The following is a 16,648-nucleotide window of genomic DNA, read 5'->3' as shown; positions in this document are numbered from 1 at the left end:
GCATACGAGCAAGTCGAGCCATGCAAGCATCTGAGATTGTATCTTGCACACAACAAAGGTGTATACCATAAACCGAAATCCTGTTGTAGGCATGCAGAACATGTGTCCCAGAGACGCAACCGATAAGGTCAGAATGAGAGTGCATGGTGTATGTCGTGTTTCTCTTGTTGCCACCTTGCATGATCTTTTAGGCCAAACAAAAATATTTGGTGGTTTAGGGTTACCCGACCGACCCTATTTTTTCCCGCCGACCTTAACACTTTTTCATTTCTTAAAACAAAACAAACAAAACCAAAACAAACAAGAGGCGAAGCCTTCAAGGCTCACGTAAGAAATCGACAAACAGTAACACAAACTCAATCACTCCGTCACACACACACACACAGTACACACACACACACACACACACACACACACACACACACACACACACACACACACACACACACACACACACACACACACACACACACACACACACACAGAAAGAGCATAGGTGAAACTGTGCAAGAAAGCGAGACACTAGATCTAGATCTGTCTGTCTGCATGTAGCCTACTTACATGGACACGACTGCCAAATAGTCTCGGCCCGCTCAAAATAACAATCACCGAGACTTTCAGTAATTCCATCGCGTGACGTCTAACCCGCGTACGTCATAATGTGACGTCAATGTAATATGACGTCTTCAAATGTTAAAGTTTCTACCACAGACATACATACATACATACATACATACATACATACATACGCACGCACGCACAGACAGACAAAAGTTAGCATCGCATAGGCTACACTTCGTGAGCCAAAAAAACACCCTCTGGCACATTTTGCGAACCATACCGAGATCAAATTTTTTTTTATAAAAAAAACCCGACCTACCGACCCTATTTTTGGCTCACGTAAGTGTAGCCTATGCGATCATTCTGTCTGTCTGTGCGTTTGTGCGTGTGTGTGTGTGTGTGTTTGTGCGTGCGTGTGTGTGTATGTCTGTGGTAGAAACTCTAACATTTGAAGACGTCACATTACATTGACGTCACATTATGACGTAAGAGGGTTAGACGTCACGCGAAGGAAGTACTGAAAGTCTCGGTCATTATTATTTTGAGCGCGCCGAGACTAGTTGGCAGTCGTGTCCTGTAAGTAGGCTACATGCAGACAGACAGATCTAGATCTAGTGTCTCGCTTTCTTGCACAGTTTCACCTATGCTCTTTCTGTGTGTGTGTGTGTGTGTGTGTGTGTGTGTGTGTGTGTGTGTGTGTGTGTGTGTGTGTGTGTGTGTGTGTGTGTGTGTGTGTATGTGTGACGGAGTGATTGAGTTTGTGTTACTGTTTGTCGATTTCTTACGTGAGCCTTGATGGCTTCGCCTCTTGTTGGGTTATTTTTTCATGTTACCCTGAACCAACATATTATTTTTGTTTTGCCTTACTGTAGGACCTATTGTGCCACTTGATTTATCAACCAGAGCAAGTGTGTGTGTGTGTGTGTGTGTGTGTGTGTGTGTGTGTGTGTGTGTGTGTGTGTGTGTGTGATTTTGCCGACCGAGAGTGAGTCCAAAAGGGTTATGTTGAACTTTATCGTTATAAATTCATAGCTCAGAATCCACTGCAATTTAAAACTCCAATTTTGCAGAACCTGCTCTTGTTAGCATAACAAGTCATTTTAGATACCTTCGAAACTACGGAATGATATGTACAGAGGCTTTTTATTTACATGGGTTTTCGAAGGAAAACATCGGCACAGCCATGTTTTCGAAGGACGGGAGGTAACTCTGTCGATACCACATATATATATAACTAGATGAATACCCGCTGACCCGGCTTTGCCGGGTGAGTGGCGCACCAATACCCGCTTCGCCGGGCGCACCGTACGCCGGCTTCGCCGGGCGCACCGTACGCGATTGACGCCACACGAAGGAAGGGAGATAAACGCGCAAAACACTGGAGAAGATAAGGAAGAGTTACTGGGAATGAATGAACAGAAAAACCAAAATCGGTTCAGCGCTGCGCGCTGAGAGCACGGGTTGAAAATTTTCATCGACCAGATTGTGTCCGGGGTCTACCTGAATATGCCCACCAAATTTGAAGCAGATCCATCGAGAACTTTGGCCGTGCATCGCGAAGAGAGACAGACAGACAGACAGACAGACAGACAGACACAATCCGTATATAGATATAGATTATGCATTTTCTCGTAATTTTCGTCGATCTCCATCAAATAATTTCACGATACATATTATTTGGTTTGATTAAATGGACTTGTATAAAAATTAAAAAAAAGTCAATAATGTCACTGGGTTGTGAGATATGAATTTACAACGCGAAAGTTCAACATTACCTCCAACAGTTAGCAAACAACCACAAGACACGGAGAAGATGGACACGCAGTCTTTCTCGTGCAAACAATCCGGCTCACCATCTTAGATCTGATCAGGCTTTTACCGTACATAGGATCAATCAATCAATGAGTCTTATATCGCGCATATTCCGTGGGTACAGTTCTAGGCGCTCTGCAGTGATGCCGTGTGAGATGAAATTTTATACGGCCAGTAGATTGCAGCCATTTCGGCGCATATTTACCTTTCACGGCCTATTATTCCAAGCCACACGGGTATAGGTAGACAATTATTAACTGTGCCTAAGCAATTTTGCCAGGAAAGACCCTTTTGTCAATCGTGGGATCTTTAACGTGCACACCCAATGTAGTGTACACGGGGGGAGGTTCGGACACCGAAGAGAGTCTGCACACAAAGTTGACTCTGTGAAATAAATTTCCGCCGAACCTGGGATCGAACTCACGCTGACAGCGGCCAACTGAATACAAATCCAGCGCGCTACCAACTGAGCTATATCCCCGCTCCATAAGGTAATCCCTCTACACAGACTCATATATATATACAATGTATATATATAAAAAAACAATTGTGTGTGAGTGTGTGTGTGTGTGTGTGAGTGTGTGTGTGTGCGTGCGTGTGTGTGAGTGTGTGTGTGTGTGTGCGTGCGTGCGTGCGTGTGTGAATTATGTTACACCACAAGCCTATCATTAGCTGATGGCTACGAGAGAAACAGCTGCCACAGGAGCACGTTAACTTTTCAACTAACGTCGACAGATCTTAAAAAAAACTGTGTCAATCGCTCAACCTAAACTTAGGTCGACATAAAGCGTAAGGAACTACGAAGCTTAGACGCGAAGGTCGTATTTTTGGCTGACATCAACCCCTCCCCCCCCCCCCCTCCTCTCCTCCAACTGCCCCTCCGCCTCCCTTTTCCCGACCTCAGGCTCATAACACGGTGGGATAAGGGAGGGGAGCTGTCCTCGCGCATGTAATAATAAAAGGTTGGAGGAGACATCGGCTCCACTCCACAACCTCCTCCTCTCACCCCCCCCCCCTCTTCCCTCTATCCCTTCCTCGCTTTCCTCCCTCTCTCTCTCTCCCTCCCTCTCACCTTTCCCCCTCTTTCCTCTCTCCCTCCCTCCCTCTCATCTCTCCCCCTCGTCACTCTCTCCCTCCCTCCCTCCCTCCCTCCCCCCTCTCACCCTCCCTCTCACCTCTCCCCCTCTTCGCTCTCTCCCTCCCTCCCTCCCTCCCTCCCTCCCTCCCTCCCTCTTCTCACCCTCCCTCTCACCCCTCCCCCTCTTCGCTCTCTCCTTCCGTCTCACCTTTCCCCCTCTCACCCTCTTCCCTCTCTCCTTCTCCCACCCCCTCACAAACTGTCGTGTGTTAGCTTCCCAGATCATCTCCACAGGTTTCGCAACAGCATCAAACAGCCTTGGCTGTGCACTCTTAGCTGAACCTCTGTCCCTTTGTCCTCTCCCCCACCCCCTCTCACCCTCCGTCTCACCTCTCCCCCTCTTCCCTCTCCCCCTCCCCCCTAAAGTGTCGTGTGCTGGCTCTACTTTCCACAGGTTGCGCAGCAGCATCAAACAGCCTTGGCTGTGCACTCTCGCTGAACATGCATTGGGTGTCGTAAAAACGGAAAAGTAATAAAGCAACCACAGCATAAAATAGACATGCATCTATCTATCTATCTATCTATATATATAGATACGGCTTGTGTGTGTGTGTGTGTGTGTGTGTGTGTGTTCGCGATGCACGGCCAAAGTTCTCGATGGATCTGCTTCAAATTTGATGGGCATATTCAGGTAGACCCCGGACACAACCTGGTCGATGAGAATTTTCAACACGTGCTCTCAGCGCGCAGCGCTGAACCGATTTTGGTTTTTCTGTTCATCTTCCCAGATCCATTCCCAGTAACTCTTCCTTATCTTCTCCAGTGTTTTGCGTTTATCTCCGTTCCTTCGTGTGGCGTCAATCCATATTCCCGTTACTATTTTTAGAAGGTCACTGTCCACAACGCTTTCATCCCGGCGAAGCCGGATATTCCCGTTACTATTTTTAGAAGGTCACTGTCCACAATGCTTTCATCCCAGCGAAGCCGGGTATTCCTCTGCTTCTTCCCGGCGAAGTCGGGTACTTCGCCGGGTATTCGGCTCTACTTCTTCCCGGCGAAGTCGGTTATCATTCGGCTCTACTTCTTCCCGGCCAAGCCGGGTACCCGGCGAAGCGGGTATTCATTCTAGTATAATTATATACACCCACAGAAAGAAAGAACAAAAGAAAGAGAGAAAGCAAAGTAAACAGGAAGACCAACATGTATTTCAGTACGCCAGGCACGCAGCGAGACAGACAAGCGGACACACAGGCAGACAAGGAATTAAGAGGTTATGATTACCATGCGCACATAATTATATTTATATATGCTGTGTTTTTAGATTTTCGTATAAGGCAAGATAAGAATGTATGTTGGTTTAGGTAACTAAGGGTAACGTGACCAAAAAAGATAGAGTCGGTAGGTCAGCTTAAAAAAAATAAAAAATTCTTCTTCAATTTAGTCGATTTAAAAGGAGGTTACTTCCGTTAGTCTCGGTATAGTTCGCAAAATGTGCCAACAGTTTTTGTTTTCTTTTAAATTGAAAAGTTTTTTGGTCGGCGGGAAACCCTAAACCAACATATATTTTTTATTTGGCCTATAACTGCACCAACAAAACAAATGTTTTGACGATGGATATTTGGCCGGATTTTGTCAACTAACTGTATCTGACTTAAATGAGTGACAACAATGTTAAGGGCGAACAGAAATGAAGTCTACTGTCTTGGGGATTGACAATATATATATACTGACGTCCAAAAGAAACGCGAAAAACAGTGTCTAGTGTCATTTATTGCCTAATAAAAAAATCGTACAAAAATTCAAATTTTATTATTAATGTCCAATTTTTGGTAGAGTAGAACACTGACTTATGGTCCATAACACATTAAGGTTGCGGAGACGATGCGATATTAGCGCTTAACAGAACAGTCAATAGCGTGTGTGGCCCCCATTAGCATCGATGACGGCCTGGCATCGGCGGTGCATTGAGCGGACCAACGTGTTGCTGGCTTGCCTGGGAATGTTGGTCCAGGCCTGCCGGACGGCCCGATCAAGATCAGCGACAGTTGTGGGCCTTGGGACGACCCTGTTGAGCTGTGTCTGGAGCAAGTCCCAAAATTGCTCAATAGGGTTCATGTCAGGAGATAACGCTGGCCAAGGCATCACCTGGATGCCTGAGCGGTGCAGGAGATCCTGAGTGGCCCTGACGGTGTGGGGGCGCGCGTTGTCGTGCTGGAAAACCCAGTTTCCATGGGCTTGAAAAAAGGGCAGCACATGAGGGTGCAGCACCTGGTCCATATAGCGCTGCGCTGTTACGCAGTTGCCGGGTCCAGGACCCAGGCCTTGGAAGATGACGGGACCAAGCACCTGGTTGTGGCCGATGGCGCCCCACAACATGAGGCTGGGCCCACCCCAGCGGTAACCACTTCTTCTCCATACCCGAACACGCCCGTCGGCATGGTCAATGCAGAAACGGCTTTCATCGCTGAAAAGCACTTTCTGCCAGCGAACATTGTTCCAATTGAGAAGGCCTTGCGCCCAATGCAGGCGTGCCTGTCTATGGCGCACGGAGAGGACGGGTCCCCTGGCTGGACGGCAGTTCTTCAGCCCCCGGAAGCGCAGTCGCCGGCTGGCCGTTTGCCTAGAAAAGGGTGCCTGGTGTGTCCCTATAACAGTTCTGGCTGTTTCTGCAGCTGTTCTGAAGGGATGTGCAACATGGCTGCGGAAAATGTGCCGATCTTGCCTTGGCGTCGTCACTCGGGTTCTGCCGCTTCGCTCGGCATCAGCAGTAGAGCCAGTTATCACAAACCGCTGCAGGAGACGATAAATGGTGGATATGTGACATTGGAAAGTCGCAGCCCCGGCTTCCGGCGTGTCCCCAGCCTCCAGACGTCCAATGGCTCTCTCGCGTTCAGCAGAAGTGAGTCTTGGCATGGTGATAGCGTCGAATGAGGGACTGATAAAACCTGTAACTTTGTGCCATTTGTATCCTCTAGTGACAGTGAACACCACTCACTGATCAGCTTTTGTGCTTTTCTTGCACGTGTAGCTGAACTGCACAAGAAAAATGTATCAGCTAACTCGGGCTTTACGTGGATTGCAAGTGCGCTGATGCGGTAAAATTCACAATACACCTTCCTCAGACATCGGTCTTGATAATACTGGCTGCCAAAAATAACGCAACTTTTGTTAATCCAGAAAAAAATTATTTGTAAAATAAATAATATTTTTCGCGTTTCTTTTGGACGTCAGTATATAATGCAAACCATTTGTATGTATATAGGAACCACAACAAAGACGACTGAATTCGTGCCAGTGAATCGTCTGCCAATTTGACACCCGAGAATCAGATTTATTGTACACAAAGGCCACTGCCTGTAGTTTGTTTGATTGTGGGATGTAGTTAGATTGTTGACCGGCACGGTTGGCCTAGTGGTAAAGCGTCCGCCCCGTGATCGGGAGGTCGTGGGTTCGAACCCCAGCCGGGTCATACCTAAGCAATTTAGTGGCTGCTCCGCCTGGTGTCTGGCATTATTGGGTTAGTGCTAGGACTGGTTGGTCTGGTGTCAGAATAATGTGACTGGGTGAGACATGAAGCCTGTGCTGCGACTTCTGTCTTGTGTGTGGCGCACGTTAATAGTCAAGGCAGCACCGCCCTGATATGGCCCTTCGTGGTCGGCTGGGCGTTAAACAAACAAACAAACAAAGTTAGATTGTTGCGAGTATATACTCACCTGCTGAACAGCTCGCTTGCATTGTCATCTGACTGACTTCTGTAACATTGCTTGTGTGTGCGTATGTGTGTGTGTGTGTGTGTGTGTGTGTGTGTGTGTGTGTGTGCGTGTGTGTGTGTGTGTATGTGTGTGTGTGTGCGTGCGTGTGTGTGCGTGCGTGCGTGCGTGTGTGTGTGTGTGTGTGTGTGTGTGCGTCCGTAAGTGTGTGTATGTGTGTGTGTGTGTATGTGTGCGTGCGTGTGTGTGCGTGCGTGCGTGCGTGCGTGTGTGTGTGCGTGCGTGTGTGTGCGTGCGTGTGTGTGTGTGTGTGTGTGTGTGCGCTAGGTTTGGAACTGCAAACATGGCCAATTAATCTGCGTATTAAGAAAAGTAATTAAGGCAAATGGAATTTTAGACACTTCACTTCAAACTACAAAGTAACGTGGTGATTTAGGCGTCTGTCTCGGAGAAATGTGAGAATTACATTTTTTATTTTTTAGATGGTTATGTTTTTAAACGTCAAACATAACCAGTCTAACGTGCATTGGAGGGGAAAAAGAGGGAGAAATGCCACTTGTGTAGACAATTCAAAGTTAGCGTACAAGAGAAAAGGGGGTCAACTGTATTCAAAACCATTTTCTTTTTGGACTGTCCAATATATATATTTGAAAAATTGTATTAAGAATAATAAAACAAAATACTTTATTTATCCTTTACAATGAATTTTGCTTGCAAATAATAACAAGCTCTGGAAAAATATTCAATACAAAAGAAAAATTAAGCGTTACTTAGATTCAAATTATTTCGTTTTCAATTGCCTGTCGGAGACGAACGGAAAATTAATAGTTGAAGCAATGCCGGTGTAACACGAGAAAATAACACCCACGAGATTTTTTCTCCGGAGTAAAAATGTCGTACGAAAATTGTACTCCCTTCACGAAAAACTAACTCCCCCATAACACGAGAAAATTACTCCCCAAGACAGGTGAGTTCCGAGTAAACATTTCGTACAAAAATGTTACTCCCCTGACGAATAAATAACGAATAAATTACTTCACCCCAACACCAGCAATTTAACTTCCCATGCCAGGTGTACGAAATTTTTACTCCCTTGTCCCCTGTTAGTCTTGGTGGTGGAAGGGGTGGAGGGAGGGTAACGCGACATTCGTGTGCGCGAGATCACTTATTGGCATTATCCCTTCGCCCGCATCCCGTTTTTGCGAACGAGATTTTTACTGGAAGTAAAACAAATGGGGAGTAAAAATTCCGTGGAGGGAGTAATTTTGTCATGCCTTGGGGAGTTCTTTTCTCGTACGAAAGGTGTACTCGGAGTAAGAATTTCGTACGAAATTTTTACTCCGGAGTACATTTTTCGTGGAGTTAAATTGTCGTGTTACACCGGCATTGACAAATGATGTTATTTGATCCAGTCTCAGATTGAGCGTACGTGGCCTTTGGCAAAGATCCATGTTTGGATAGGTACGCGCTCTAATGTCTGTTGTCTTTTTAACTTTTAGTAGTTGGCTGCACAATTTTACGCGGTCAAGTACATGTAAACTTGATCCAGTGTCAAAATCGACCTCGATGCAGTTTGAATGAACAACTACCCTGGGAGATAACGCTTTCAACAAGTTGCATTTATTCAACGTTGAATTTAGGACACGAAGCTTTTTCAGTTCGCACACTCAGGCATAAAACGCATTTTCTGCTGTGTGTTTTTTTTAATTTAATTTTTAATTTTTAGTGTGCCTTTCATTCCTCATCTTTTTTCTTTCGACTTTGACCATCTCCCTACCAGAGTTCGAAATTAAGATTCTGTTTTCATGATTTAAATTTTTTTAAATTTTTATTTTTTAAACTTATTCAGCCACAAATATAAACATATTCTACATACATAAAAAGCAAATAAGCCTACAAAACCGCTCCAGTCCAACCATATTCCGCGTACACAATCATTACTTCCATCCCCATTTTGAAATATCGCAACAACAGACTTCCAGATATATAACACGGTCATATCATGTGTTCTCTGTTTGCATGTTTGTCCAGTGTCTTGTCCCCACATAAAGCATATTAACTCTACCTGTCCCAAGATAGGCCAAATGGTTCTAAGAGGACATTAAAATTAATTATCATCATCACCAGAGTTCGCGTTCAACGCATACTGAGCACTTTTTGTTATTTGTCTCACTTGTATTTGTTTGTCTGTCCCCAAAGAAGACCATTGGGTCGACGTACTTGTGAATTTTTCTTTTTGTCAAAAAATAAATTGTCAAAATTTAGGCTAACCTTTCTCGTTTTTGTTGGGGTTTATATTTTGGATTTTGGAACTTTGGAAGTCTATCTGTGTTTTTTTTCTTTCTGTTTTTTTTCTTCTTCTGTGTGTGTGTGTGTGTGTGTGTGTGTGTGTGTGTGTGTGTGTGTATGTGTGTGTGTGTGTGTGTGTGTGTGTGTGTGTGTGTGTGTTCCGATGACTCTGGAAGCCCGTCACACGAGGTAATGTTGGTTTTCTTTGTTGCTGCCGTAACAAGCCTTTTTTTGTTTAAGGGACTGTGTTGTTAGCCCAGTGCCCAACCCCCAACCTGGAGGACCAGTGGACTGTGTTGTTAGCCCAGTGCCCAACCCCCAACCTGGAGGACCAGTGGACTGTGTTGTTAGCCCAGTGCCCAACCCCCAACCTGGAGGACCAGTGGACTGTGTTGTTAGCCCAGTGCCCAACCCCTAACCTGGAGGACCAGTGGATTGCGCTTTGTCAGACCTCTACCCTCTGTGTTTGTGTGTGTGTGTGTGTGTGTGTGTGTGTGTGTGTGTGTGTGTGTGTGTGTGTGTGTTAGTTATTCTTCATTTTCTCGATTCATTATTTCCTTTGTTCCTTTCAGGTGCTTGGAGCGAGCTTTGACTATAGAACTCTCCATGGATATATTACCACATGAAGGAGACGCGCCACAGCTTTCACGATGATTAACTCACTGACATGCAAGATGTGAACTCACAATCCCCGGATGCAACTGCTTTCAGTTCTGAGTTTAACGATGATTCTTTAAATTTTTTTCTAAAGGGACACAAATAAAATTAAAGTTAATGTGTACTTTAAGGAACTGCGCATGAAATCACCAGATGATGATCTGAGCAGAACGAATCTCGTGTTGTGAGTTTCGTTGCCAACGAATGATTTCTGCTCAAGTTTGAGGAGAATGTTGAAGTAGGAATAAGAACAAGACATTTTTGTGTGTGATATATTCTCGTAGATCATCAACTGGAAACAGCGAAATACAACTGATGTGGCAGTGCTGTGCATCAGTTGTGTGATACTATAAGGTATCTATGTATGAAGCCTTTGCGAGCAAAGCATATTGAATAACCTGGAACATTATGATACATCCTGTGTGAAACACGTGTCTTGTGCGAAACTCTACCTCACGTCTTGTGCGAAACTCTACCTCAAGTCTTGTGCGAAACTCTACCTCAAGTCTTGTGCAAAACTATACCTCACGTCTTGTGCGAAACTATACCTCACGTCTTGTGCGAAACTATACCTCAAGTCAGCTTTGTATTCTTCGTCAAGAGATCATCATGGGAGCGCGGTCTTGCCTGAGGAGGTTCTGGGAGTCCAAGACACTGTGGCTTTCCTTCCTCATTCCATTGGCTGCTCTGCCACTTCCGCTCTGCTATCCCAACAGCGTAAGCATCTTGCGATTTTGTTTGTCTATAGTCCATCGGACTGATTCTTTTTCTGTGTGTGTGTGTGTGTGTGTGTGTGTGTGTGTGTGTGTGTGTGTGTGTGTGTGTGTGTGTGTGTGTACGTGTGTGTGTGTGTGTGTGTGTGTGTGTAGTGTTTGTGTGTTTATGTGTGTGTTTGCGCGCGTTTGTGTGTGTGTGTGTGTGTGTGTGTGTGTGTGTGTGCGTAAGTGTGTCTGCCTGCGTGCGTGCTTACATACGTGACGTGCGTGAGTGTGTGTGTATTTGTGTTTCTTTTGTAAATCGAGTCCGTCTGAAACTGCTGTTTTGGATAAAAAGATTTTTTCTTTAACAACCAAGGCCACTTAATTCACAAACAATCCCAGTTAATGTATGTACAACTTATCAGTAAACGCAGGCTAGAGAGACTGGCGTTTGTTAACAGAGAGTTTCGGCATGGCGCATTTTTGTAAGGAGTATCTGATGGTGTGGGGGTTGGGGTAAGTATTGTTATTGGCGCCTGCTTCAAATATATAACAGACATGTACATTAATACCAAATTATCGCTTATTGAGATGTATTTTAATTGAACGCGCGCGTGGATAACAAATGAAGGGTGGGGGAAAAGTGTCTTAATTAATACGATTTTATTGCCAAACAGCACTTGCACTTGTAAGTATACACTTCACTCAGTAGATAGTGCTTAGGCCCCCCCCCCAAAAAAAAAAAAAATAGTCTGTTTACAGTATCCCGACCGACCCTATTTTTTCGCGCGACCCTAGACTTTTTTGGGGCATTTGGGAAAGAAAAAAAATAATAAAAAGTCTGTTTTTTGGCAAAATAACAGAAAAATGTTTTTTGGAGGAAAAAAAAAATCCCGACCTACCGACCCCATTTTTTTGGGCCTATGTTACCGTAAACAGACTAATTTTTCTTGTTGGCCTTATCTCTGTGTGGCTGTGTCCATCTTTCTGGTTGTATTACACAAACACGTGTGCATGGGTCAGACTCATGCACATACAGATACTGGTTTCACACACACAGAGACACACGGACACACAAACACACACACACACACACACACACGAACGCACGCGTAGGCATGCATGCATACATGCACGCACGAACGAACCTACACATACACCCGCACATACGAACACACACACACACACACACACACACACACACACACACACACACACACACACGAACGCACGCGCGCGTAGGCAATACAATACAATACAATACAATAACTTTATTAATCTCTAAAAGAGAAATTACATTGCTGAGCGTTTGTGTCCGTAATAATAACATACATAACACATTCACAATAAACATTTGTTCTTTGTCCTGAGAAAATATAGCACATTGGTTATCACATAAGAAAGTATATTAAAAATAAATTAACATGCATTCACCATCAACAATGCACAAAAGAAAGTCAGCACCTTGCCGGTTATCACATGTTGTCTAAGATTAAGAGAGTAGAATGCAAAACAAAATCAACAATACTGAAACAATACAGAAACACTGACCCCGTGCATCAGAGCGACAACACCAGCATCTAACGAACCTACACACACACCCGCACCTACGAACGGAACGCATGCCATTACGCATGCACGCAAGCACACACACAGACACACTGTGACATACAAGGAAACAGTCAGACAGACAAACAGACGCACGCATATGCACACACACACACAAAACACACACACACACACGCACACACGCACACACACACACACACACACAAACACACACACACACACACACACACACACACACACACACACATGGATACAAACGCACGTGTCAGGGACGAATTTTATTTTAACTTTGCCAGAGTGTATAGGAAAATAACTTTTACTTCTGCGTCTTCTTTCATCTTCTGCTCTGGGTGACACAAAAACAAGCAACTACATGAACGCAAACAAAAAAGCGAGCAATATTCATATATGTATGAAGAAAAAACAATAGAGAAGAGGCGAAAACATAAAGTAGAGCACACGGTATATTACTTCTTAAGTGCAGAATATACCTGCGCAGTTTCAGCGGCACAGACGACGCACTGCATATTATTGATGCTGCGATAGGGATTATGACGAGTACATGGCCTGTTTTCTTTTCATGCAACGTGTAGCGGGCTGGGATAGTCTGCAGTGCGTCGTCTGTCCTGCTGAAGTTACATAGGTGAGCGCCAGGCCTTACTGACTGCAAAGCGTCAACAAACACTGCATGATGTGCACAACAGACGTGTACCAACTAACTGATCGACTACTATAATCACACGTCCTATTTTTTAAAAAAAGAAAGAGTGTGGGGGGAGGGGGGAGGAGAGGGGGAGGGGGGCGAACGACGTGGTGTATTTATAACTGCGGCGCCACCACCACCAAAACCAACAACAACAACAATGCCACTAACAACGACAAAATAAAGCGTGCAGCTTACCTTGTAGCATTGAAAAAGAACCACAACAAAAAGCACGCACATGCACAAACTTACACGCAAATAAGTAGAGGTTACATGCCGAGTCTCAGTGATTATTAAAAATAATGGTCGAAGTTAGCGGATCATGAAAAATGCGAGCTTTAGCGAGCTTTTTCATGACCGCGAACTGAGACCATTATTTTTTATAATCACTGAGACGAGGTGTGTAACCTCTTTATTCCTCCTTTCTTCAGTTATTCAAAGAAAAGAGGAGTTTTTTTTGCGAAAGTTTGATCGAATCCTATTCTCTCAACCAGTCAACCTGCGCAGGCGATCGATTAATGCGCGGTTGTATAGTTCCGTGCAAATCATTCCATTCTGTTAACACTTCTTGTCAGTTTTCCTATTTTGGGCTAAAATCAAGTACACAGATATGCTGTTATTCTGCTGTGGCGGCAAAGGCAGATATTGTGTGTTCTGTATATATGTTTTGGTATCGCTTAGGATAATGTTTTTTCGTCAAATGGGACTAGCAGACGAACTTTTGCACCCGTGTTCCAACGTTAAAAACTGTATGAAGTTCAGTTTTCTGGGGAAAATAGTGTATGAAACCCCTTTATGTTGTTTAAATTGATGAGATGTGTGCATTTGGTTGCGTGTGATCTGTTTATTAAATGAAATATTGTTGAAAACTGACCGTCGGATTGCAGTCTGTTGTCGAAGGAACTGAGTGAAAAGAAGGGGAACTACTCTTGTCGCTAGACAAAGTATGAGTTACTTGCCTTGGGAAATTGCTTGTGATGAACGGTTTGAGCACGGCAAATCTAGATTCAGAAAACAACCGAACTCATGGATTTTATATGGAGATTCATGTGTTCAGGCCTGTAGTTGTTAATTTAAATGCGGTATGTTTGTATTGTTTGCTCCAGAGATGTATACTTCGTACATTAGAGCGTTCGGAACTTTTCAGTCGCAAAAAGTAGTACCGAAACAGAACAACCTCTCAACCCATTGCACTATCGAGGATTCAGGCTGTTGCTGGGTCGTTATTTGTTTGGTTGCTGGGTCATTATCGAAAAATAACTACCCCTACAAGTTTACAGAGGTAAAGAAGCAGAGGGGGGAATAATGTTGAATTCTGTCACTGTAAAAGCATAACTTCACAGTCATGAGGATAACAAACACCTTCATCACATACAGTTCAACTTGACGTACAGTAAGGAATTCGGTCAAACGTACAATTTACGGTTTCGCGAATCTGTCCCCTTAAATTTCTGCCACCTTTCAATCTTGTCATGTCCCAAAACAAAAACTGGGTTTTTGTGAATCGCAGTATAACACGGTATGTTCCACAGCAGTCCAAACATCTTATTGTTTGCTTTGAGTCCCCTTATCTCACGACAACAGGTACAAGTACTAGCTTCCTGTGTAAACAAATCGACTCGCCATTTCCGATTCAGATCTTGCTTTTTTTTGCTTTTTCTTGTTTTGAAAAAACGGATAAGACTTTGACTTTGACAACCCCTGTTGTTTTCTGTGCGGAGTGGGAATTCCTTTTGATGAATTAATTTCTCAACGGGAAAACATTCTCATTAGCACAGCAAGCAGGTAGTTTTGGGATCTGTGCCGAGGGGGGACTGTGGCTTTACGCGATGCTGGGAAGAGAACAGTACGGAAGCAGCCAAAACACGCATATTTATAGAAACATGTTTTACGCCTGTTTGAGGAGGCAGGTTTTTCGTTTGTTTTGTTTTTGTTGTTGTAGAGGAATATGTCGTTAAAACTAAAAGTGCACAATTCTGTGTGTGAGACAAAACCAAGAACATCAAGAACATTACTGCTGCTTGCTTGGGGATTAGGGAAGAGGGGGGGGGGGGCGTGACAAGTAGGGTGTGTGCTATAACAAGCAACTGAGAAGGCGAAGTCCCAACATCCCTCCCTGGAGCGTCTGTAAAATCGGTAGTTCTGGCAGCGGAACGAAATTCTGATGTGGATAGAGCAGTTGAGCCTGGACAGGGCGGTGAGAGAGAACAACTGCACAAGGAACAGGTTTTAGGACAGCCAAAAAAACAAAAAACAAAAAAAAGAAGGCAAAGTACATGAACATGACTGTCTGCTCCAGATTGTGACGCTTTGTTCCCGCCGAACACTTGACCTCAATGTCCAAAATGGAGATACAAACAAATTCACTAGCCTTGTTTTTGTGTGTAATGCGACAGGGGGGTATTCCAGTGATCTGCTGATAAGGCTGTGATATAAATTGTGAACACGACCGGGTCGGATACTTTCTTCACTTGTTGTATTGTATTATGATACCAAGGAGTTGACAGCTGTATTTTGTGTGTGTCTCCTATTACACGTGTCCAGTTTAAAAGCCTTCTATGTCCACAAGCCCGTTTTGTTTTTAATTAAACCTGTACTCAATAACAATTACTCAGACACCACCATCTCTCTCTCTCTCTTTTTTTTTCTCTCTCTCTCTCTTTCTCTCTCTCACACTCTCTCTCTCTCTCTCTCTCTCTCTCTCTCTCTCTCTCTCTCTCTCTCTCTCTCTCTCTCTCTCTCTCTCTCGTACACCCCTTACCTATTCGCAAACCTTCACCCATATAAATGTATGTCAAATGTATGGAAAAAAAGAGTCCAACCGGAGGGAAAAAACCCAGCTGTAGTGCAGCTGTCAGAAGTGCATCAGACTAGCAGTATTCACTCACTTGTGCAGCGGTTTATATACCACGAGCTCACTCTTTTTTTTTTCATTAGCCCACGGATGTTTTTGAGATCGCAGAAGTGACTTATTTTTGCTTAAAAACATTTTCCCCAATCACGGATTTTTACTTCCAAGTGTAAAATAAACATTTGTGCCGATTTGGCCCACGAGGGTACTCGTCTAAAGAAGCGAACGAGAAGAAGAAGAAGACGATTGGTTTAAACTGTCAGTGTTTGTTCCTCTCCGAAGAAGAACTGCTTTCTGCAACTCATCTGTGTGCTCGCCACTCGGAGGTAGCTCTGAAAGTCTAGTCTGGAGGCGTAGAGTCTGGAACAGTGAGGGCACTGGACATCTGTTGTTGTGGTCACTGCTGGCGCTGTGGCGTTGCTTTCTTGACTGGATTCAACTATTCTGTGGACATCGACTGTGTTGTTGTCAAAGCCTTACATATATCCGAGAATAAAACTCCACGCGGCGCGTTACGACAGTTATACTCAAAAGCAGGGACTCGCGTTTAGCGTAGCCATATGGTTATGTTAGGCGCGTTTGATCGATCTGCGCGATCGCGCGATCGCGCTGCGCGTTTGGTGGATCAATCAAACGCGCACACATCGATCGATGTGTGCGCATTTGATCGATGCAAAGAATAGGCTACAAAGAATACAAGAATCGTTAAAACGCGCAGCT

At 44.4% G+C, this 16,648-nt stretch overlaps 1 protein-coding gene across 2 annotated transcripts in view; it reads left to right on the top strand.

Annotated features, from left to right (window-relative positions):
- LOC138975417 (Na(+)/citrate cotransporter-like) overlaps positions 1-16,648 on the top strand; it is a 48,982-nt gene that overhangs the window by 4,671 nt on the left and 27,663 nt on the right. For both annotated transcript variants that reach the window (XM_070348095.1, XM_070348096.1), the window contains exon 2: positions 10,023-10,824. In XM_070348095.1, the coding sequence (XP_070204196.1) occupies positions 10,717-10,824 (108 nt within the window). In that variant the 5' untranslated portion in view covers positions 10,023-10,716. The remainder of the gene's footprint in view (positions 1-10,022; positions 10,825-16,648) is intronic.

Source organism: Littorina saxatilis, linkage group LG9 (assembly GCF_037325665.1).
Source record: "Littorina saxatilis isolate snail1 linkage group LG9, US_GU_Lsax_2.0, whole genome shotgun sequence".
NCBI lineage: Eukaryota > Metazoa > Mollusca > Gastropoda > Littorinimorpha > Littorinidae > Littorina > Littorina saxatilis.
This window is presented reverse-complemented; position numbering and strand designations above follow the sequence as displayed.